The sequence below is a fragment of the Buteo buteo genome, chromosome 7 (genome assembly GCF_964188355.1).
Source record: "Buteo buteo chromosome 7, bButBut1.hap1.1, whole genome shotgun sequence".
Classification (NCBI taxonomy): Eukaryota; Metazoa; Chordata; class Aves; order Accipitriformes; family Accipitridae; genus Buteo; species Buteo buteo.
Window position 1 is genome coordinate 47753551 of NC_134177.1, and position 22392 is coordinate 47775942.

At 42.9% G+C, this 22392-nt stretch overlaps 1 protein-coding gene across 1 annotated transcript; it reads left to right on the top strand.

The window, feature by feature from the left end:
* Positions 1-1161: 1161 nt before the first annotated feature.
* Positions 1162-20992, top strand: SMTNL2 (smoothelin like 2). The gene is made up of 9 exons (XM_075033129.1): positions 1162-1866; positions 9349-9436; positions 10184-10423; positions 11137-11190; positions 12778-12853; positions 14260-14430; positions 15003-15120; positions 17030-17181; positions 19433-20992. The coding sequence occupies exons 1-9, from the start codon at positions 1462-1464 to the stop codon at positions 19557-19559; spliced, it is 1431 nt and encodes a 476-aa protein (XP_074889230.1). The 5' UTR covers positions 1162-1461; the 3' UTR covers positions 19560-20992.
* Positions 20993-22392: the final 1400 nt, after the last annotated feature.

Sequence of the window (22392 nt, forward strand, 5' to 3'; positions counted from 1 at the left end):
GCTTGGGGTAAGAGAAGGGAAAGGCAAGGAAAAGGAATGCATACAGTGGTGCTGGAAAAAATGAAGAGATAAGTTGGTATTTAAAGTTATCAATAGCTTAGATAAATAAGTATTACATACAAATACACACACATACAGATGTCCACAGAGGAGCCTAAGTTTGTACCCACAAAAATTTTAAAATGCAAAAAGCTTTAAATTAGTGTGCATCTTTGTCCTGCTTCACTCCTGGAGGGTTCTGACACAGACCTGCAGGGATTATCCCTGTAGTGTTCTGCAAACATCTGGGAGTCTAGGCATGCTCGTAAACATGTGTAAGTGAATTAGTTCTGCATGTGAATGCAGCATTCCTGACAGAAAGAGGCAATGATTCAGTAATATGGTAAATCTTGTACGACACCAAAAAAGCTGTAGCTACCTGACATGAAGTACTGAACACATACAGGCTAACTCTGATGGTCTAAATTTGCTTAAAATATCTTTCCTTTTCTTGTGAGGCTTTATGCACGAGGTATTGTCTTGTGCTGCAGTAGACAATAAAGAATGAACCAGAAAGCATTCCCCATCGCGGCTCTGGCTAGTTTGACAGAAACGTGTATCTCATCCTGCATGCACACATGTTGGATCTGCTGGATGATTTGGCAGCTTAGTATTAACGCCCATCCAATTACAGCCCACAGTGGGAAACTCTTGAGCGTGAGAGTGAGTATGGGGGGGGGGGTGTGTGTGTTTGTACAGGTTTCTCTGCATGAAGGGACATGTGAGCCTTCAGCATGCGTGTCTAAAGGCACATGCATGTGCATTTCTGTCCCTGTTCTCCCAGAGACAGCTCTCCTCTCCCCTTGCCTCGGTGCTCCCCCCGGAAGAGATAAGCAGCGCTTACTTTGGCATCATCGTCCAAGCAGCCCGGGAAAAACCAGATACTTACCCCTCCTCGCCTCACTCTGTCTCTCCCGTATTCCGCCCCGACCCCCATCTCCCACTCCTTCCTCCCCCTTCCCCGCACCGGCGCCGCGGCCCGCTTCGCGCCGTCTCGCTCCCGCCGCCCCGCCCGCAGCCCACCACGCCCGGCCCTCACAGGCCTCCCCAGCCCAGGGCAGCTGCGAACAAGCCAGCGCCCGCCCCTTCTCCCTCCCTCTCCCACCGTTGCCGCCTGAAATTACATCTGCCCCTTTGAAGAAGCGGACGCCGAGCGGGCCCGCCCGGGCAGCCGCGCCGCTCCTGCGCGCCTTCCCTCCCTCCGTCCCCCGCTGCCGAGGCGCAGCGCGGGCTCTGCGGGGCTCTTCCTTGGCACCATGAGGGAGGGCCGCGGCCCGGCGGCAGCGGGCGGGGGCCGCGCTTAGGGCCGCCGGGAGGCAGCGGGCGCCCTCCGAGGGAGGAGAGGAGGCGGCCGGGCGCCTGCAGCTAGCGGCCCCCGAGCCCCCCCCCGCCGCCCCGCGCAGCCTGCGGTCCGCGGACACCATGGCCGGCGAGATGGAGGATCTGAGCAGCCGGGAGGCGCAGACGGTCTGCGAGGCCCTGGGGCGCTACGAGGACACGCTGCGGGGCGCCGTCCAGGAGATCCAAGTGGACATCCAGGTGTTCAAGCAAGGGGTAGGCCGGCAGGTGGAGGAGGTGCTCCGCCTCGCCAGCCCCCTGGCACACTCCGTCTCTGAGCTGCAGCAGGAGAACCGGCGCCTGCGGGCGCAGCTGGAGCGCCTGTCTCGGCAGGTGGAGGCCCTCGGCCGGTCGGCGGGGCTGCCGCAGGAGTGGGCGGACGAGGCGGCGGGGAGCCCCCCGGCCGCGGGGCCCGGCTCTCCGGGGCAGGGTTCGGCCGGCGGCGGGTTCTCCGGCCGCGCCAAGCTGGCGGTCGCCGGCCGGAGCCAGGTAAGCGCTGACCGCAGGCAGGGAGGCGGCGGGAGGGAGGGCCGAGAGGGTGCGTGAGCGGACGCTTCGCGGGCGCTGCCAGGTTCTGCGCTGGCATGGGGGCGCGTTTAGGGACACGGGGCTCCTCTTTTGCAGTGCAGGGTCAGTGGGCTTTTGGGAGGTGCTCTGAGAAATGGTCTTGGCCCTGATACCACCTGGAGATGTTCCTGATTCTCGCACTGCTTGGTCAGACTGGGATCTTGGTTAGAGTGGTAGCAGCCTGTCAAGTTCGCTGTGGTTAGACATAAGAAGAGAAGCTGAGGCAGTCTCAGCTATCAATATACGTGTGTATGTGAATATCCGTGTATCCTTTCTGGACTCGATTCAGGGGGATCTGTGTGCCAGGAGTGCTGTTTGCCAGTTGGCAAGCTTACAAAGGAGAACAGCGCAGCGTATAGCAGCCAGTAACGTGTTTTCTTAAGATAGTGACTTAGCATCCTTCAGTGACACAGTTTTGCTGCACAACCACTGTCCCACACTGCTGCAGCTCATCCTTGCGAGGCGGGCCTTGCACAAGTTGTCATGGTCACCAGGACCTAAACTAGCACAAACGCACACATTCCTCCCAGTGATAAAACTCTTTCTGCAGCCTAGTGGAGCATTGTAACTTGGTGTATGGAAACCCCAGTTAGTGGGAAGCTCATCTGGCCCTGAGATATTTTGTGTAATACTTCTTCTATGCGTCCAGCTCTATGGAAAGAGTTGAGAGCTCCTGTACAATCCTTGGCACCAGGAGGTGGCAGCCAGACAGTACACCATGATTCAGTCATGTAAAACTGTGCAACGCTAGAGACTTGTCTTTCACAGATGATAGCTTATTTTGTGTAATCTTGAGTAAGCCACGTCTTAAGGGGCTTTTAAGACTGTTGGAGCATGAAAAGCTGGTCTGTGGTCTATCCAGACTTTGGGGATGGAAAATAAAAGCTTGGAAATTAAATCCAGTGAAAGTTAAATTGGTGGGATTGAACAAAGAGTCTGCATTGCATTCCAGCCCTTTTCATTCCTACTAACTCAAGAATGGGGGAATAGGGCTTCCCACAGCTGGGCAGGTGAAAAGGTAAAGCTGCTGCTTGATGCATTGTTCCAACATAGTCGTGGCAACTGCTGCCTTTTCCCCCACGTGACAAAGGTAAGCAGCATACACACAACTTTCAGATCTGTTCCTTTTTACTCCATGGAGCCACCCACACTTGTTTGTATTGCAAGGAACAGAAGTGAGCTGAGCAACATGGAAGGGACAAGGGGGTGTGGTTCCTCACACCATCTCACCTGCTCCATCATCACTGCCTACGTTGTAGTGTGTACTTCATGCTCTGTGAAAAGTCTTGCGTCGAGGTTATGGCAATATCCAGCTTTAGGTATCGGTCTGCATTAAAGCACAGAATGAGCTTTTGTTTGGATTGGAACCTTCCTGCTTTGCTTTGAGGGTTCAGGGAAGATCACTTAAGTACTGATAGTTCTTCAGTGCCCTCCCAACAATTTTCCCTGGAAGGTTGGACAACTAGTTCCCAAGCTAGCATAGTTGACCGAGAAGGAATTTCAGTACTGAGAACCACGGGAGATGCAGCTGCAGCTACACGCACCAAATGCATGCAGTGAAAACATGATTTTGTGGGTTTTGCTGTTTGTCATCCTTTGCAGCCACTGAGGTCTCTCTCCTACCTGCCTGTGATTGTTAGAAAGGAAGAGTTTTGACCTTCTTGTTCATCAGGTCTTGCATGTTGGCAGGAGTTTTATCACTTATGATCTTTCCATAGTGTTTGTGGTTGAGCATGATGCCTTTGTGAACAGGGAGGACTGAAAAAACTGTAAGGGTGTTCTGGTTTTATACAGAAGAGTTTCTGTGCGACGGGGACAGACTGCTGGACGGACCGCTACAGAGCATGGGCCTGCAGTGGTCAAAGCAGCAGAGAGTTGAATAGCTGGCTATGACTACCTGGGAAGATCTAAACAAATATTACCCATTGGTATCTCTCTGTTGTGACCTGATGGCACCCAACAGTTAGTCAGCCTGGGAGTAACTGCATGAGACATAATGACCTGGGGTATACAGGCAGGGAGATGAAGTGGTCCAGCAGTCACCTGGCATTACATACTAGTGATTCTAAACAATCTCAACTCCTGTATTTGATAAAGGAAGTTCGGTAGGTCCATTTCCTTATGTTATTCTCTTACACTTCCTGCAAGTGTCCTTTTGGAATGGTGGCATTCCAAGGTTGCCTTGATCCTTATCTAGATTTTTTGTTGTTGTTTGTTATGTTTTAATTCGCTGTGACATAGCCATGGGCATCTGCTGAAGCTGCCAAGGTAGAATTGTTCCCTGCTGTCCATTTTTATCTAGCCTTGCTCCAAAAAATGTTCTGTGAAAAGTGCTGCTACTGTTTTTCTTCAGTTATTACTCCATGTGCAAAAGCTTTCCTAATATGCTCACGGTGTTCAAGGCTTTTTCTCCAAGCTGCAGGGTCAGTTACCGATAGAGAATACTTGTGTTATGTGACCGACGATGGCTTTCTAGTACAAGAATTAAGGGGTAAGTGTGGCATGGTTCTTGCTGGCATCTAGCAGCCTTGTTTGCATTTCCTCACACGTTTCATGATTCCCCATTTCTGATGTATCAATGATCTCTTTATATGCAAGGAACAGAGTGTCAAATCTTGCCTTGCGGAAGGCAGTGGTGGTTTTGCTGTTCACCAAAGTGAAGCATCAATTTCATCCGGCATGCATACTTCTCACAGATAAATGGCATTTCTAGATCCAATTATTTTTGTCATGACCCTTTTGATAATTGGTGCTTTTATGAAAGGCTTTGGATGACTGAGATCTCTCATTTGAGAGAAAGGAATCTCATTTGTCTGTCATTCTTCTACAGTTTGACCTTGTTGCAAAAAGCTTGAAGACGTAACAGACGTGCACTTTAGAGGCTCAGAGAGGAAATAAAAATTGTATTTCTTCTCTTTCTAATCTCATGATCTGGTGCTTACTTTTTCTAGATGCGTGGGATTTTCACTACTGGGTTACGGGCACTTACCACATAACTGGGTTATGAGCACTTACCATTATTAAGCACAGATACAGGTACCCGTCCCTCTGCTATTTACAATCTATGTAGCCAGCATTGACAGAAGAAGAATTGTTACACACATGGATTTGTCAGAAGCTTGGCATCTCCAAACAAAGTGGATTTTAAAGTACTTTAGCCCGACACTACTAAATGCATGGTAAAATCTGATCCCAGATCCTCCAATGTTTTATCAGCACATGGGCCTTCCCCATCCTCCAGCCTGGTATCAGTTTCTTCCCCAGCACTGTTAGCCAAAATGTCGTAATCAGGTTTGCATAAAATAAATTAATGCAGCACCTGTCACTGCATTAGGAAGCCAGTTCAGTGTGTAGGATGCTACATGATCTTTGTGATGACCACCTCATTTGACTGTTTCACTTGCTTTGAACCCCACAGCTTATAAATTAGATTCATGTTTGCAGTCTAAATAGGCATTTGACACATTCAGGTCATAATGGCTGACATGAATGGCTAAACAGTTCTAACTGTATGCCACGGGTACATTCTAGGGAGCTGCATTAGCTGTGCTTTATATTTCAGTTCTGGATATGGGCAATAATTGTTGACTAGGATCTTAATTACACTAAATAGAGCAATGAAAGTTCTGAACCCCTGATTCTGTGTGGTTTGTATAATTAATATTTGTGTGCTTTTCTCAAGTTAAGCCTGGCAGTTAGTCATAACTGAATATACTCATGCATAGTACCTTCTTCTTGACAAATATAAGAGTCTGAAAATAATTTTATTTTTACAAATTAAAGGATCTGGATACCATGACACAGATCCAGTTTAGTGGCAGTAAGTCAGACTGTGTGTGCATATGGAAGCATTCTCTGTGGGGATAGCAGATGGTATAAAAATGAAAAATATTTTTGATCGAGAGACAAATGTTATTTTAAAGAAGTTGTTCTTCTGGTGATGTGTTGTGAAAAAAGTTTTGTAGAGCAGCTTTGCAAAAGAACTCATGACTCCTTTTGGGCCTAAGCTGAGTAACTAAAGAGTGCAGCTTTGTTGGATGTGAGCTCTTCTGAAAACCTGTTTGTAATGAAGCCTCTGAATGGGAAAGATCCCACAAAAATCAATGGAGCCTAGATTGCTAAATTGCAGTGCTTTTACTTGTAAGAAAGTTTTAGATGCTGGGAGAGTGGGAAGTTCTGAATGTTCCAACTTCCCCAATCTAGTTTATTTTCCTTTCTTTTTAAATAAGAAAGATAGAGGAAAATTAAAATGAAGCAAAAGTTCTTGTTTGGATTGATGTACTGAACTTCATTACAGGTTTGATTTGTAGATGTACTGAATTCATTACAGATTTGATTTGTAGAACTTGCAGACTAGGCAGGCTAACCTAGTTGTGGAATGGACATTCTGACTCCCAGCTATCTTAGGTGCACCTGAAGCCTTTATTGAGCATCAGTGGAAACCTGTCAGTCTTGTTAACAGGGCTATAAGCAACACTGGTAAAACATGGTGGTGTGTGTGGTTGGTTTTTTGAATGGTGGTTGTTGTTGGGTGCTTTTTTTGTTGGTTTGTTTTTTTTAAAAAAAAAACCAGCCTCTCATGCATTTTAGTGGTAAACAGACCTAAGAAATGTCTTGGCTTATCATGTAATGACTGTGCTCATATTTCGCGGAGCATGTAAGTGCATATATAACCCCAGGAAGATAATTCACTTGGAAACTAGGCAAGAGAATTAAATGAAAGCTTCTGGCTGAGAAACCTTTAGAAGTCTTCTTTTCTGAGAGTACATCTTCCACATTTTCAGGAAGTCTCCAGTCCTCCAGTCCTCTTCTGAACTTTGTTTTGTTTGAAAATCATATCCAGGTGATCCTATTGCTTTTCCTCCCCTTGCATAGAAAAAATTGACATGAGAATCTGACCCCAGCTTAAACAACAGTATACAACCCAATATAATAAAATACACCATCCAAGCTGAGCCTTAAAGACAGTTCACAGTATCTTAGTGTCTTGCTACCATTCCTTTCTATGTTCTATTGTAATACATCCTTGTAAGACACTTGCTTACAAGGCAGTAGGTCCTCATCTTAAAGTCAGGCTAATAGGTTTGTATCACACCTTAATGGTTTTTCCAAATTATGCTGTGGTCTTGAAAAGCCTGGATACCTATTGTGATCTGAGAATGTAGGGCCCAATCTTAAAGTCAAGAGAAGGATTTTCCTTTACTTTAGTAGTTGTGGTTTAACCCCAGCCGGCACCTAAGCCCCATGCAGCTGCTCGTTCACTCTCCCCCTGGTGGGATGGGGGAGAGAATCAGAAGAGTAAAAGTGAGAAAACTCATGGGTTAAGATACAGACAGGTTATTAGGTAAAGCAAAAGCTGCACATGCAAGCAAAGCAAACCAAGGAATTCATTCACCGCTTCCTACAGGCAGGCAGGTGTTCGGCCATCTCCAGGAAAGCAGGGCTCCGTCAGTGTCACGGCGGGTGACGTGGGAAGACAAACGCTATCACTCGGAAACATCCCCTCCTTTCCTTCTTCCCCCAGCTTTACGTGCTGAGCATGACTTATTTATGGTCTGGAATATCCCTTGGGTCAGTTGGGGTCAGCTGTCCTGGCTGTGTCCCCTCCCAACTCCTTGTGCCCCCCCAGCCTGCTCGATGATGGGGTAAGAGGCAGAAAAGGCCTTGGCTCTGTGTAAGCACTGCTCAGCAGTAACGAAAACATCCCTGTGTTATCAACACCATTTCCAGCACAAAATCCAAAACACAGCCCCACACTAGCTACTGCGAAGAAAACGAACTCTAGCCCAGCCAAAACCAGCAGAGTAGTGTAGGCACGTAACTCAAATTCTGCTACATACACCTGTGTTCCATTGAAATCAGTTGGAGGTTGACACTTAAGAGGATCAGAATCTCAGCCCACAACTGTATGACAAAATTCTGTTTAGGCTGCTTTACTGTACTAGTTAACAAATTCTTAGCAAGATCTCAAGACCATAGTTACCAGGAGTTGACTGGGATTTGTACTTGAGGTAATAAGAAAGTTCTAGTATCTCAAGTCATGGGATATTGCAACAGTCTGTGCACTCTGCAGCATCTACCAAGATTGAATGCTTTCAAAAAATCTCAAAATCTCCAAGGTGCGTTAACGTTGTTGGCTGGTGTTCTTAATTAAGTTTGGATGGGTGTAAATGTGTGCATGGTAAACAGCAGACAAGTTCCAAGAAACTATTCTTGTTGATTTATCTTTAATGGATCATATGGTTTCTGTATTTTACATGAGATATATTTTTGCACTCTATAAGTAAATTATTCTAATTTGTGATGAAGCTATGGAATAAATAAGTAAAATCAAACTACCAATTTGCTCTGTGTATGAAAAGCAGAGACAAATTGTTACTACATATATACGCCCTGCCTCTTTCCTTTTCTGTTATGTTCTGTTATTTTTATACTTGCCTGCAGTATAAAATCTTCTTCAGTATCTATCTTCAGTCTTTCTGTCTGTCTGTCTTTTAAAAAAAAACAAAAGAAAACAAAACTTGTTTGGATTGAGTTTATAAGAATTTTGGATTATGTTTGTAATTGCACATTACAGATTTTGTCTTTATTTTATTCATAAAATTTTTGGCCAATCTGGTAGTTAGATATCTACCTAGAATCAATTAAAACTTTTTCATGGACTTTGTATTGGGGGATTTCATTCTACTGCTGCTTCTTGGAAGCTACATTTTTTAATTGAAGTAATCGGTGTCTGTGAAGCAGTTTCTTCTTGCTTTAGTTCCTGCAGCCAAAAATCACATAGTTCCTTGTGATTTTTTGCATGCCCACATACGCATGAACCAACCAAAAAAAAGAAAACAAAAAAAACACCAAAAAAATGCTTGGCTGATTTTTCTGGAATTATATTGGCAAACATTATGCAAAAAATTGGTGCTTTTCCCAGAAAAACCTGTTCTTACAGAAGCTGCAGGTTATAATGCAGCTGTAAAGTTCTAGGATCATACTTACTTTATGTAGTGCTTTTGCAATATGTTATCAGAATGTTATTTTTTCTGCAGCAAACAGAAAAAAACTGCAGAGCATTAAGCATTTTATGCAATCTCAGTCAACCTCTCCATTATTGTGCAGAGTCTTCTGTTTATCACCTTCACAGTGGATGGGGATACGTTTATCTAACAGAAGTGGAAGACCCCTCCTAGGTGCGTGAGGCCTGTGAGGACAAGTATGTGAAGATTGATACAGGTCCTGCATTGCCAGTGCTCAGTTTGCAGCTTTGGCTCTTGGGGTTAGATAATTGTTGCTGCCTTGTGTTGTGGTCACTAGCACAAGGAAGACCTGTTCTTGGCGGATGTTTCTGGATATTCTACTAACTCTTGCTGCTGTTTGAAATTTAGCTGTCGTGTCTGTTGTCTGTTCTGACAGAGTGTAGACCTGGGCGACCACCACAAACCTGAGTTTAGAAGAGTTTTTAGTTCTTCCACCATTGAAAATGGGCATCAGTCTTCATCAGGTAGGAACAGGGCATGAAATGAAATAGCACTACTTGTAAAATACCTGATCCTGGCAGTCATAGAGCAGCTCTCACATGTTGGAAGCATTAGAATCTTGCTATGGTTTCAGCACGGATATTGTACTCTGGCACTGATACCATTTAACTTTATTTCCTAATTAGGAGTTTAACTTTTAAACTTCAGCTTTATTGTTAAGCATGCACTATGGTGTTTCATAAATTAGAGGCTATTACTGTCACATTATCTTGGGGCACCAGTGATAATAAGGCCTGCTAATCTGGGTGCCATTGTAGCCTTGCATCCTGAAACATTTTGCAAATTACCTGTCTGCTTCCATCATCCTTCAGTGGAGGAAGGGCTTACTATCTCCATTTTAGAGAAAACTGAGGCACACAGCATTTCATAGAACCATGAAAAGAACAAGAATGCTGACTCCTAACCCACGGCAGGAGACTGGGGGGCTGGGGGCGGCACAGAGGAAGAGGAGGAGCCTGCCAAATGCAGATGCTAGTGGATTAACGATCTGAAGAAGTTGTTCTTGCTGAGATTCATGTATGACAGGTGTGATCGCTGTAAGGATCACTTACACTAGGATTGTTTCTTCGGTGTGCTGTAAATGGTATAGTGTCCCACAGGTGGAATAATTCAAATGACTTGTAAAATAAAGTTTTTGCATGGAAATTGGTTTGTAACTTTGGTACAAATCTGCAAATAAATTTACTTACTCTCTCCTTTTTATTTACTAGGTCAGGCAAAAGCCTCCCATGAACTGACCTCTTCTCACACGTCAGACTCTTCCCCTGAAGCCCATGCCCCTGCAGTCACCCTACAGATGCCCCACCTTCCCGTTACTGCAGTAACCAGGATATCAGAGAAGTTTTCAGGAGAGACCATCTGTTCAACAGGAACAACTAATGCGTCTGCTGGCTTGCTGGGACAGAGCAAGAGCAAAAATGCGATGGCATTGAAAACTCCTAACCAGTCAGGTAAAAGAGACAAAAATAATTTGTTTGCTGAAGCTGTGTCCCATTTCTTTACTTCAGGAAGCTGGTGCTACAGGGATTGTTCTGTGACCTAGTGGTAATTATGAAACCTCACTTCTATGGCTACATATCCCATGGTGGGACACTCTGATTTAGAATTTTGTGGCTGCTAGGTGGAGCTTTAGGCTATAATGTCACATCTGCTGAGAATTTTTGCTGCCTAATACAGTTGAGTTTATAGTGCAGCCTATCTTCTAGCACAGTTGCTGAAAGAGTATCTCTTCAATATGGGCAGCTATTTTAATGAAATTTGCAGGAGTTTTTAGTGTTTTGAGACCTAAGGCCCCTTGAGAAGTTAGGCAGATATTTGGCTAATGGGTTCAACGGTCATTTGGAGGGAGGAATGACAGACAGCAGACTGACACATATACACAAGTCAGAGTGATTGCAGAATCTTATTTATATCTAAATTAAGTTTAAAAAAAAATCTCATTTCGTTCATATTGAAGTCATTAATCTTTGAGCTGTATTTCATATACGTTTAGTGATAGTGACACTTATACATCAGACTATATATATGGGTCAGAAATTACAGAGACAGACCAGATGGAATTGCCAGCAAGAGATAGGGATTATTTGCAGATTATTCGTTCAACTTTTATCTCAAGCTAAAAATGTAGCAAAGCCTTCCTTTGTCTTCTTTTCTGCTGTTTCAGTGAAGGCCTGGAATTCAAGTACGGTGAGAACAATGGGTTCATCTGCCACTGGAGGTGAGTGTTCCTATCAGCATGTCCTTATGCAGCACAAATTGAGAGGGATTCCATGCTTCATGTCTGGGGGGTTCAGATCTGAGCATGTAGTTCGGAATAGTAGGTACACAGTAATATTAGAATTGCTAACAAGACTGTATGCAGATTCAGTTTCCCAGGTATCATAGAAACTTGTTCCGCTGTATCAGATTCTCAATCAGTTCAAAGCGAGGGGTACTTATCCTTATTTGCACAGTGATGTACATGTGTGCTGTTAGGCAATCTCTGCAATGGAAACAATAGGTGCCAGAAAAGCATGGCAGAACAGACAGTTTGAGTGGTGAAGATTTCAGCTGACCAAGTGAAAACTGTGACTGAACGCAAGGTAACAGCAGTTGGAAAGTGGTGGGCCCACCACATGGATGTCGAAGCAAGTTTCTCTGAGCAGAATAGCAGTAAAGTAGTCTCCTTCATATATGAATGTGTCAAAGGAAAAAATGCCTTAAGGATTTTTTATGTCAGTCGAAATAGATGAGTCAGGCTCTGTGAAAAGTACTTCTGATTGATGTCACCAAGCCGTTACTGACTACACAATGTACTGGCATTTCATAGCGGTCTCAAGTATCAGTTTAGCAAAGATGTTGCTCTTCCAGAATAGGGATCACTCTCCTCAGCTTAAAACCTCTGAGATTTTCACAAATAACTGGCAATCGTTTGTGGTCCCAAATTCGTCACATCTGTATGCTGGCATTTACTAGGGTGTTTTACGTGAGAAGTCTAATTGATGTGGATCCTGTCTATAAGCAGTGGGGAGAGTTCAGCATTTTCAGAGTGTGGTTTGGACAGTGATCAGGTTGGATTGCTTCTAAGATGCCAGTCTTTCTTCTTTGTGTATAGAAGGAGCCTTCAATGAATGAGTTGCTGGCTTATGCAACAAGTTTTGGCTTTAGTGTGTTAAAACAGGGCAAGCCACTCCGTTGTTCTGCATTTACAGAGCATAGCTGGAGTCCAGAGCTGGGCTCTTAAGATGAAAAGCACAAAAGGTAGAACCTCAGGGGTGCGGGGAGGAAGATGCAAAGTTGGTTTTAAGCCACCTTTGCAACTTTTGGAGTCTGTTCTACTTTACAAACTAAAACATTTCCCGGTGGAAATGGATAATTTAAATTATGCTCTCAGTCATGGCAGCTTTCCCAGGACTCCCTATGTCTGCCAGAATGACTGTTGCAAGCTGAGCTGTAGCACCATTTCTTCCTTTCACTGAAATGTCCACGGCAGTGTGCCCTCCGCTGAGGTCTGCACAAGGGCCTGAAATGATCCAGCCTTCCCAATGCAGTTTTATCAAAGGCATCCTCTTTCGGCCCTTTCTGGTATGTTTACACCATCCTCGCTGCAGTGCAACAGTTTTGCAGAGGGATTGAACCCCTGGGGAAAATCCCTCCCTGGCTTGTTAGCTCATACTATAAGTTAGACAGAGGCCTGCAGCTTTTCACTGTGGTGAGTAAAAATCAATATGTGGTTATCTATCAGGAAGTGGTTTGAAAATGTATGAGGAAAGGAGATAAAAGAAGTTCTGCCTTGATGTATCTTGTTTTTCCTGCTTTTATACAGAGAATACCACTTCTGTCACTAAGTCTGTCTCAACTGTGAGCTCTGGGACGAGTAGTGGAACCAAAACTAGTGAAAGGTATGCATTTTTCTTGACATTTTGTTAGGCCATTGTGGTCAATATAGTCTCAAGGGACAGGCTTTCTGCTGGCTTGGAGAACGGGTGAGTCCCAGATGCTGTATTTTAAGCCATTAAAGGTTGTGAGCTTTCCTGAGGACTAGCTGGAACAGAGATGGGAAGGGATAAAGATCTTTTCTAGAGCAGTTTAAAGCAGACCTAATTGTGGATTTCAGCATTCTTACAGTGTTAGTCGGTAAAACTCTCAGTGTCAGCAGTGGATTTTTGTTAGGAGGAGCAAGTTGTCAGGCCCTTTGAAAACACTTAAAAATACTCAGCTGTGTTGAAATTTGTACCTTGGGCTTATTTTTGGAAACCAACATATGACTGCCATCAAATATCCTTAGTTTGGCTAGCCTAGAATTTAGTTTGTAGATAAATGCCTTGCTGAGGACTGAGGACTACTACACATTCTTGATTAACTTGGAGTCGCAGTTGCTTAGTATAGGATTACATGGTATCACAATTACTACTGGCATATCCAGGCATCCTCAGCATGCAAAATATCCATCAAGAAAAATGGGACGGCAGCCAATTTAAATCTCTTAAATTGGGCTTGCATCTGCCTTGAAAATTATCCCAAATTTGGCATAACATTTCTTCTGAGTTAGTTCCAACATCAGCACTTCGGTATTTGAATCAGGATACACTGAGCACCCTAGAGAACTTGCTGTCAGATCTGACCTCCATCTGTACCAGAAGTTAATGTGTGACATTGATGTCGTTGCTCCCTGCCTCAGTTTCCCTATCTCTGTCATGGGGAACATTTCCAAATGCGATGTGTGGCTTACTTCATTAATGCTGATGAAGTGGTTCATGGCTCAAATAAAGACAAATTAGAATATAATCCTATATTTCTCGATCACATTACCAGCTTGCGATCAGTGAAGCAACACTGACATGAGCTCAGGATTCTGTGTACTATAAGTAAAAATTTCAAAAGTACTTCCTGAATTACTCAAGTTCCATTTTTAAAATGTGACTTAGCCTCCAGGAACCCCAAAGTTGGAAATTAAAGGGATTTAGTGCTCTTGTGTGGCCACAACTTTTTTTTTCCTTCTTTTTTTTCCTTTTTGCTTAAAGGTGTTTAATTGCTGTTCTACTCAGTGCTACAAAGCATTTGTGACTTGTCCAGCTATGTCTCATTTGTAAAAGTACCTTAGACTTTTCTATACTTAAGTGCTGTTGTCTGTCAATAAAACTTTGACTTTTACTTAAATTGCTTTTGACTCATTCAGGTCCTCTTGAAATGGCTGGTTTGGGAGGTTTAGAGTAGGCAATGGTTGGACCTTTATGCTGACTTCTGGCATTGCAGAGAGTTACTTTTTTGCTTAACCATATACTTCTCATGTTATGTGTTTCTCCAGTGCCACTGACAGTTACTGTGATGTGACCTCCAGCTCTCACTCCTCTCCTCCCACTGTACATCGCCAAGTTGAAAGGAGGCGAGAACTCGTGCGGTCTCAGACACTCCCACGGATTACAGGAACACAGGCCAGGAAAGCACTTTTCGATAAATTTGAACACGATGGTGGAAAGTATGTCACACCCCTTGTCTCCAGAATGGGTTTGTTCATGGGAAACTAATTTGTCAATTTTTACCAGCAGAGGACAGCTGGGTGGGAGGGCTCTCTCAATGTAGGATTTTGAGCTAAGGGACAATATGAGGTCACGTACAGCTTCACTGACTTCACAGTCTGAGCCCTGGAAATTCACAGCTACAGATTCCTCTGGCTTTGGAGTTGTTCAGCTGAAGCAGCAGGTGCTTTTTATCAGGAAAGAGTGCTGTGAAAGCTGCCTTCTCTGTCATTATAAGAGACTGGGAATATAGTGACTTTCTGTTGCGATTCATTAAGGACCGAAAGTGTGGACTGTTCTTTATGCACCATCATGGGGCTATGATTTAAATAGAATAGGGCTTGGAATCCCGGCTTTAGTGAAATGAAAATGAGTTTTTCTTGCAGGACCAGCAAGTTGAAGTTTCAGCAACGTGTTTCTCAAATATCACCTGGACAGGGGCTGACCTGGGCAAGGTTGCATAGGTGTTGCTGACAAGTAGGTTTAAGTTTTTCTAGAATGTAATTTAATCTGGTCTCTGTTAATTTTCCAGAGGAAAAGGAGAATCCAGAGCTAAGCTGAAGAGGTCGCAGAGTTTTGGGGTTGCCAGCGCTAGCAGCATTAAACAAATTCTGTTAGACTGGTGTCGCTCAAAAACCATAGGATACAAGGTGAAGACATGCTAGCACTTTCAGCTCTCTCTTTTTTCAGGAGAATTTGCCAAAAAAGTGTACTCAGAAAGTGAATGTAAAACATGCTAGACAATGAGTTAACTTCCTCAAGGTCATCAAGTTTTGTGCACGTAACACAAACGTCATGGTTTGCATGGGTAGCACTTCAAGACAGTCAGTTATTGCATGAGTGAGATTCTGCGTGTGTGTCAAAGCAATGCATTAGTGTTTGTCTGGAAGCCTACATTTTTGTGCTTACGGATATAGACTACAGTATACACTCACACATTTTTTTCTTAGTTGCAGGCTGTGATTTTTGCATTCTCATTATATATGGCAAGACCTGAATAACATTTTGCCAGTACGTGGAGACTATGGCCCTTTTGCTACACAGCAGACCAAAGTACTCTCTACTGGTATTAGACAAGTGCATTTGTAGCAAATGGTTGAGATTGAATCACACGGTGTTAGTGAGCTAATTTCTGTGAGGTAACATCAGTGTAGCTAAAAGAATTAGGCAGCTGAGATTTCAGTAATTTTACCTGGCCTTAAACTGAAACTGCCAAAGCAATTTCCAGAAGAAAGAACGTGGGGGTTTTTTCTAGGTTTCTTTTTTGTGTAATATGTTTTTCAACGTTACTGTAAAATGTGCATTATTATTGCTGAACTCTAAATTATAGTATACATAAGCAGAACTAGTGAAAATTACTGTTAGTTGCTTACCAAAAAAGCTGGGGCTTGAATTTTATATGATGGGAAGGCGGCATGAGACAAGAGCCCAAATATGTTTATTTTCACTGTGGCAGCTGAAAGCAACAGTAAGCATTTGTTCTAAGAATCAGGTTTTGCAGTAGGTGTAATTCTTCCTATATTTCTACCTATCTGTGTTCAAACAGGCATTGAATTGGGCCTTACTGAAAACCAAAGCAAGCAGCCATAGTCTTTATCTAGTGTTATTCACAGCCACAAAATGAACAGTTCTTCAATTATAAGTATTTCACAGGGATAAGCAGTGTCCTTAGTTTCCGCAGATACTGAGCTGGTGCATTAGGCCTGCTCCAGAGCTCACTGACATTGACAAGATTCTTCCCAGTATTTTCAGTGGGCTTTGGATCAGGGACCCTGACCGTGTGTCTGCTTTGCATCTAGGCATTTCAGGCAAAAGGCTTTGTCGTGGTTTAACCCCAGCCAGCAACTAAACACCACGCAGCCGCCCACCCACTCCCCCCCCATCCAGCGGGATGGGGGAGAAAATCAGGAAAAGAAGTAAAACTCCTGGGTTGAGATAAGAACAGTTTAATAGAACAGAAAAGAAGAAACTAATAATGATAATGATAACACTAATAAAATGACAACAGTAGTAATAAAAGGATTGAAATGTACAGATGATGCGCAGGGCAATTGCTCACCACCTGCCGACCGACACCCAGCCAGTCCCCGAGCTGCAAATCCCTGCCCCCCCTCCCCCTTCCCAGTTCCTAAGCTAGATGGGACGTCACATGGTATGGAATACACCGTTGGCCAGTTTGGGTCAGGTGCCCTGGCTGGGCATGAGAAGCTGAAAAATCCTTGACTATAGTCTAAACACTACTGAGCAACAACTGAAAACATCAGTGTTATCAACATTCTTCACATACTGAACTCAAAACATAGCACTGTACCAGCTACTAGGAAGACAGTTAACTCTATCCCAGCTGAAACCAGGACAGGCTTTCATTGCTGAGTGCTGTTTTTTTCTCAGAATACAAATAATGTAATGGATATACAGAGAGGAAGAAAAATGTAAAGCCTGTGCTCTGTAGCTTTGGTTAGTGGGAGTGAGGGACAGAAAACTGCAGTGAGCCAAAGCAGCTGCTCTTCCCTGTTCCCCTGTGCTGCATTAACATGCGTGTTTTTTTCATCATGACAGCACATTGATCTCCAGAACTTCTCCTCAAGCTGGAATGATGGGATGGCATTCTGTGCTCTTGTGCATTCTTTCTTTCCTGAAGCTTTTGATTATAATAAGCTTGACCCAGCTAATCGCAAGCAGAACTTTGAGCTGGCCTTCACCATGGCTGAGTGAGTATCACATTAGGTCTCCATGAAGTGCTTCCAGTTCAAGTCTAATGCAGCTGGGCAGCAGTGAAGAGTTTAATCATTCTTCTTGTAGATCCTATATCACTAGCTTACATGTGTCATGCCAAAAAAGATAATAAAGGTCTGCATAGAGAATGCATAGAACAGGACGCTCAGGAGTCTAGAATCAGAGGTGATTTTACCAGGCACAGAATAATTTACTGGAGTCCTATGTTCAGGTCTTTCACAGTCTTCAGGCAGTACTTGAATTCTGCTTTCTTACCTCTGTGATTCTCACCAGCCTTAGCACTGACACACTAAACTTGAGAAATCAGCCTCGAGTTATGCTTGGACAGAAGAGGAAAAAACCCTAGTTCTCTCTGTGTTTGTTTTTTGGGTTTTTTTTATTATTTTGTTCTTGAAGTAATGAATGATTCTTAAAGAATTTGCTGATATCAGTCATAAAAAAGAAATTTGAGTTCATAGAGCATAAGGCATCCAATGTTTGCTGACACTCCATAGGAACTGGACATACAACTTGTAGTTTCTTACCCAACCCCACCTGCTTGATACCTGATTTGAATTTGAGGCATGTTAATATACGCATCCAGCCTCTGCTAAAACCATGACCCCTGACCAACAGGGAGCAGGTAGATTAACTTTTGGAATTGGATTTTGTGGTAGGGTTCACCTATGTCTGTATGTTGCTTTGGTTGAACAAGAATGAAGGTTGAATTCAGTGTAAGTAGAGTTAGAGCAAGGCTGAGAGCTTCTCAATATCTCAACGTGGTAACTGCATTTTTGTAAAAGGGACAGAGCTAATACCCTCAGTCACACTGTCCTGGTCCTTTTTGATGCAGTATACCAGGCACTTAAATGATACCTTGTTTGTTAAATTCATCACCAGTGTGAACTTGTCAGCTAGAAACAGTAACTTTTTTGACCCAGTGTCAACATGATTCTTAATTGCTGTTTTGTTTCACTTGTGTAACAGTAAGAACACTCCATGTGGTATGCAGCTGGGTTTGGTACACTCTTTCTGAACACTAACAGGATGTGGGAATACATGGTTAAAGTTTCCTGCAGCTTCTGATACAGCTTCAAACAATGATACCACCACACCAAAGCTCTGGGGTTCTTTCAGAGCACCTTTTTTTTTTTTTTTTTTTTTTTTTAATTAAAGCAATAACTTACAGAACTAGATTTGCCATTTGCCATTCCAGAGCAAAGCTTTAAAAATTCTTAGCGTAATGTTGGCTCTCCTTATTGGAGCCCCTAGCAAAGTAATTTATTTGGGAATTACAAGGTTTTTATACACACATATATATGTAAATATAAAAAATTTGTTGCTTGTCAGTGAGTTGAAAGAGATTCTACGACACTTTTAGGTGGTTGATCTCTAAAGTAGGAAAGTTGCAGTGTTTTTCTATCTCAGTTTATGTATAACAGTAAGTATAAGGGAGAACAGAAGACAGCATGCATACAACAGTAAGAAACATTAGCTAAGAGGTATCTACAGAAATTACTACTTCATAGCTGTGATTGCCTTTAAACTGTTTTCTTCTAGTGCCAGAAAAGCCAGTTATTGGTGTTCACCCCAGTACGAGCTCTGCTGATCTAATTGCTTCCTACTCTTGTGATTTTTCACCTTAGGCCTCAGCAGATCTGTCCCTTTCTGCTGGTCCAGATCTCAGTCAGGCTTCTGCTCTCCAACTGATCATCTGAGATTGTTGTCCAAGTCACTCACAACTTGAAGATACAGGGGTGGTGGAGAACAAACAATCCAAAGCCACATGGGCCTTCATTGGCACATCTCATATCTTCTCATGTTTTCCCATTCTTTTGGAGCTTCCTATATAATAACAACCAGAAAAACTCATGATTTTCAGACTCACATGACTCTGCTTACTGAGATTTGGGCAGAGGAGTGTGAGATTGGGCCACATGCTACAGATATCAGGGATGTGAGTGGCAGTCAGTAGAAAGAAAAACCCTTGAGGGCTTTGGATCAGATGGATCGTATCCCAGTATAGAGGAAGAGAGGGAAAGAACAGGAATATTCCATGGTCACAAAAATAACAATCTCCAACCTGAGCCTTACCATTTCATTGTGAAATGAAATGTTGCTGATAAACCTCAGGATTTCTTAAGTGCCTCAGTGACGCTCAAATCAGAGCAGCAAATGAATCTTGGAAGTAGTTACAGGCCTTAGATTTAACTCTTGATTCGCTGTATCTGTTTATTATTACTACAGGAAGATGGCTCACTGCGATCGTCTGATAGAAGTGGATGACATGATGGTGATGGGTCGCAAGCCAGATCCCATGTGTGTCTTCACCTATGTGCAGTCTCTATACAACCATCTACGACACTTTGAGTAAAACCATCGACACCTCTCCAGCCAGAAGGGTCAAGTACAGCATGCTAATGGGAAGAGTGACATTTTGCAAATGGAACGCAGTGTTATTTCTAGCTTTTTACTGTCCCTTTGCTTACATTCAACTGCGTGGCTGGCTGACTGAAGTGTTACTGAGCAGCGCCCCGAAGTGTTGATCACATCAGCATGTCAGTAATAGAGAAATACATTTGAAAAAGACAAAAAAACATAGGGAAAGGCAAATGCTGTCATTTTGGTGCTAGGAGTAGGTTGGATCTTTAATATTCTTGTATTTAAAGATCACAGAAAGCTAATTTGCAGCTCCTGTCTCTCTTAGGCTGGGGACACAGGTTTATGCACTGACAAATAACTGCTGCAAAGGTGTTCTCTCTTAAAATGCAGGTAAAACTCCAGAAGATAGCACCTTCGGTTCCACTTCTCCATTGAGCATAGCACAAAAGAAATAGCAGATGGACAAGGAAAATTCCATTTAGCAAATAATAACCTAGAGTACTCAAACCACTAGGGCAATATTGCCTCTTCTCCAACCCTAGCCCCCCCACCTCCAGCATACATGCACACGCACACACACACACAAACATCAAACAGGCATTGTTCTGTTCTCTTAAAGCAGAAAGAGAACATAGCCTCTTACCTGCTGACTGGGGGGGGACAGATAACTACCATGTTACACAACAGCATTTGTCTGTAATGGTCAAATCTAAAGGGGTTTGCTTAGAGGCTTGCTAAAGCCTCTACTGGCAGTCCTGGATTAATTTCTTGATCATGAAGAATTGCAACAGCTGGGGCTGTTCTGTGTACGAGACTGTGTTTGCCTAATTTAGGATTACAGGAAAAGAGGGAGCTAGGAAGGTACCAAATCCTCTGAACAGTTGTAATAGAAGCAAGGCTGTAGTGCGCTTTGACCTGGACTCTGGGGGAGAGCAACTCTCCAGTGTGGACAGGAATGAAGTCTTTACAACTTGCTCAGTCCTCATGCTGACTCTGAGGGGGAGAGGGAATGTGCAAAAAAAGTATGAAAGATGTGGGAGTTTTGAAATGCCTCAGACTAGTTTCCATTTTCAGTTAAATTAGCGTTAAAACCACAATACAGTGTGAGTATTCCAGATTTACTGGACAAAAAGGTCATGTGTCAACCTTCCTGGTTTTCTCTTTGATAAATCAACAGAGCTTTGTTTCCACAGTGAATGTTAAAAACAAAAACACTAAAAAAATGATACTTTAAAAAAAAAGAAGCCTTTTAAAATTATTTCTTCCCTAAGAACAGGCTCATAAAATTGAAAACTGAAAGCCACGAGCCCTCTGCTCATGCTAGAGAATGTTTTTTAACCTGCATTTGTGCTCTTTGTAGATATTTATAAAGATGACTTTGGTTCTGCATTGATGACCATTTATAATAAAATATGTCAAACACTCTTCAGATTTACTGCTTCTTTTTAGAATGAGGTGACAGATAACAAAGTAAAATCTGTGAAAAGAACCCAGAGGTTTTGCTTAGATTTTTGTTTTAGCCGTCATGCTGTGCACTCTGAATTTCAGTTTTAAAAAGTACAGAACTTCAGTGGCATTTGCAGTAGGATTTTAGTTCAGCCGCCCTTTCTAGTGAAGTTTACCTAAGAAACCATAAGTCAAGCAACCACTTTGTTAGCAGTCTCAGAAAAAAAACCCGAACACCAAAAGTGTACAAAGGTAACGTATAAGTTAACTGCTGAAGGTCTGGATCCTCAAGTTCTATTTGAAGTGTAGCTAGGCTGTTGCTGTGACACTATGGAAACAGTTTGAAAGACTTTTAAATACACATCTTAATACAAAGTATCTGAAAGATATTTGATCAAACTAGCAGTATCCTTGGTATTGCTAATCTCACAGCTTTAATGCAAGTGGACAGAGGTTGGGTGGGCTGTTCGTTATTCGTCATATGACTGCCATTGTCTTCAGTTTTTTTACTTCATCTTGAATGACCATAATTCTGAGGAGTAAGTGTGCAGCTGTTGCTCCACCAAATGCACCGTAAGGATAAACAGACTGCACTTGTGTTTTGGAGAAGTGATTAGAGTAAGCATAATGAGGAATCTGTCCACAACTGGCACATGTGATACACATACTTACATTCTTACAGCAGAACATTTTTCATTGACTAGCAGAGCCAAGTTCCATTGTAGCTACAACAAGAGGGGCAATACTGGCTTTATATGTCACGTTCCTTTACAGTCCCAGGTCATGGATGATTCTCCTGTGTGATGTGAGTGCTAAAGACACAGGTAAGTGCTTGGCCAATTTTGGCCTAGTAACAAATAATTATATAAAGGAAGTTTTAGACAGTAAAATTATTGCAGATTCACCAGATTCACAATTCTACAGTGTAGCTTGTTTTCACAGCTACCCAGAAGCTATTTGTACAGGTTTTCTGAAGTTGTCCCACTTCAGAGAAGTAATGGTAAAGATAGCTGGTACTTGCCAGCAGACTGACTGCAGCAGGGTGAAAGACTATAAGCTGATTTTAACTGCTGGTGGTTCGCATGTAAGAAGATGAGGGAGATGGTGCTATGACATAACTTTAGAAAAACCTACAGCTTTGTGCTGATCTATATGACTATTTGACTATTCGATTGCATGATTAAATTGAATTAAAGTATGTAATGTATATGCCCTGCTGGATGTTTTAGTATTTTTAGTTTAAAAGAAAATGCAGAGTGTGTGTGTGTATATGACAGTAAATGTGTTTAGCATAAGTGATAAAAAGAACAATATATTAAGTTGGCATAGTACATGTTTTACACAGATGGACTGTTTCCTGGCTTTTCTAATGTTTCTGC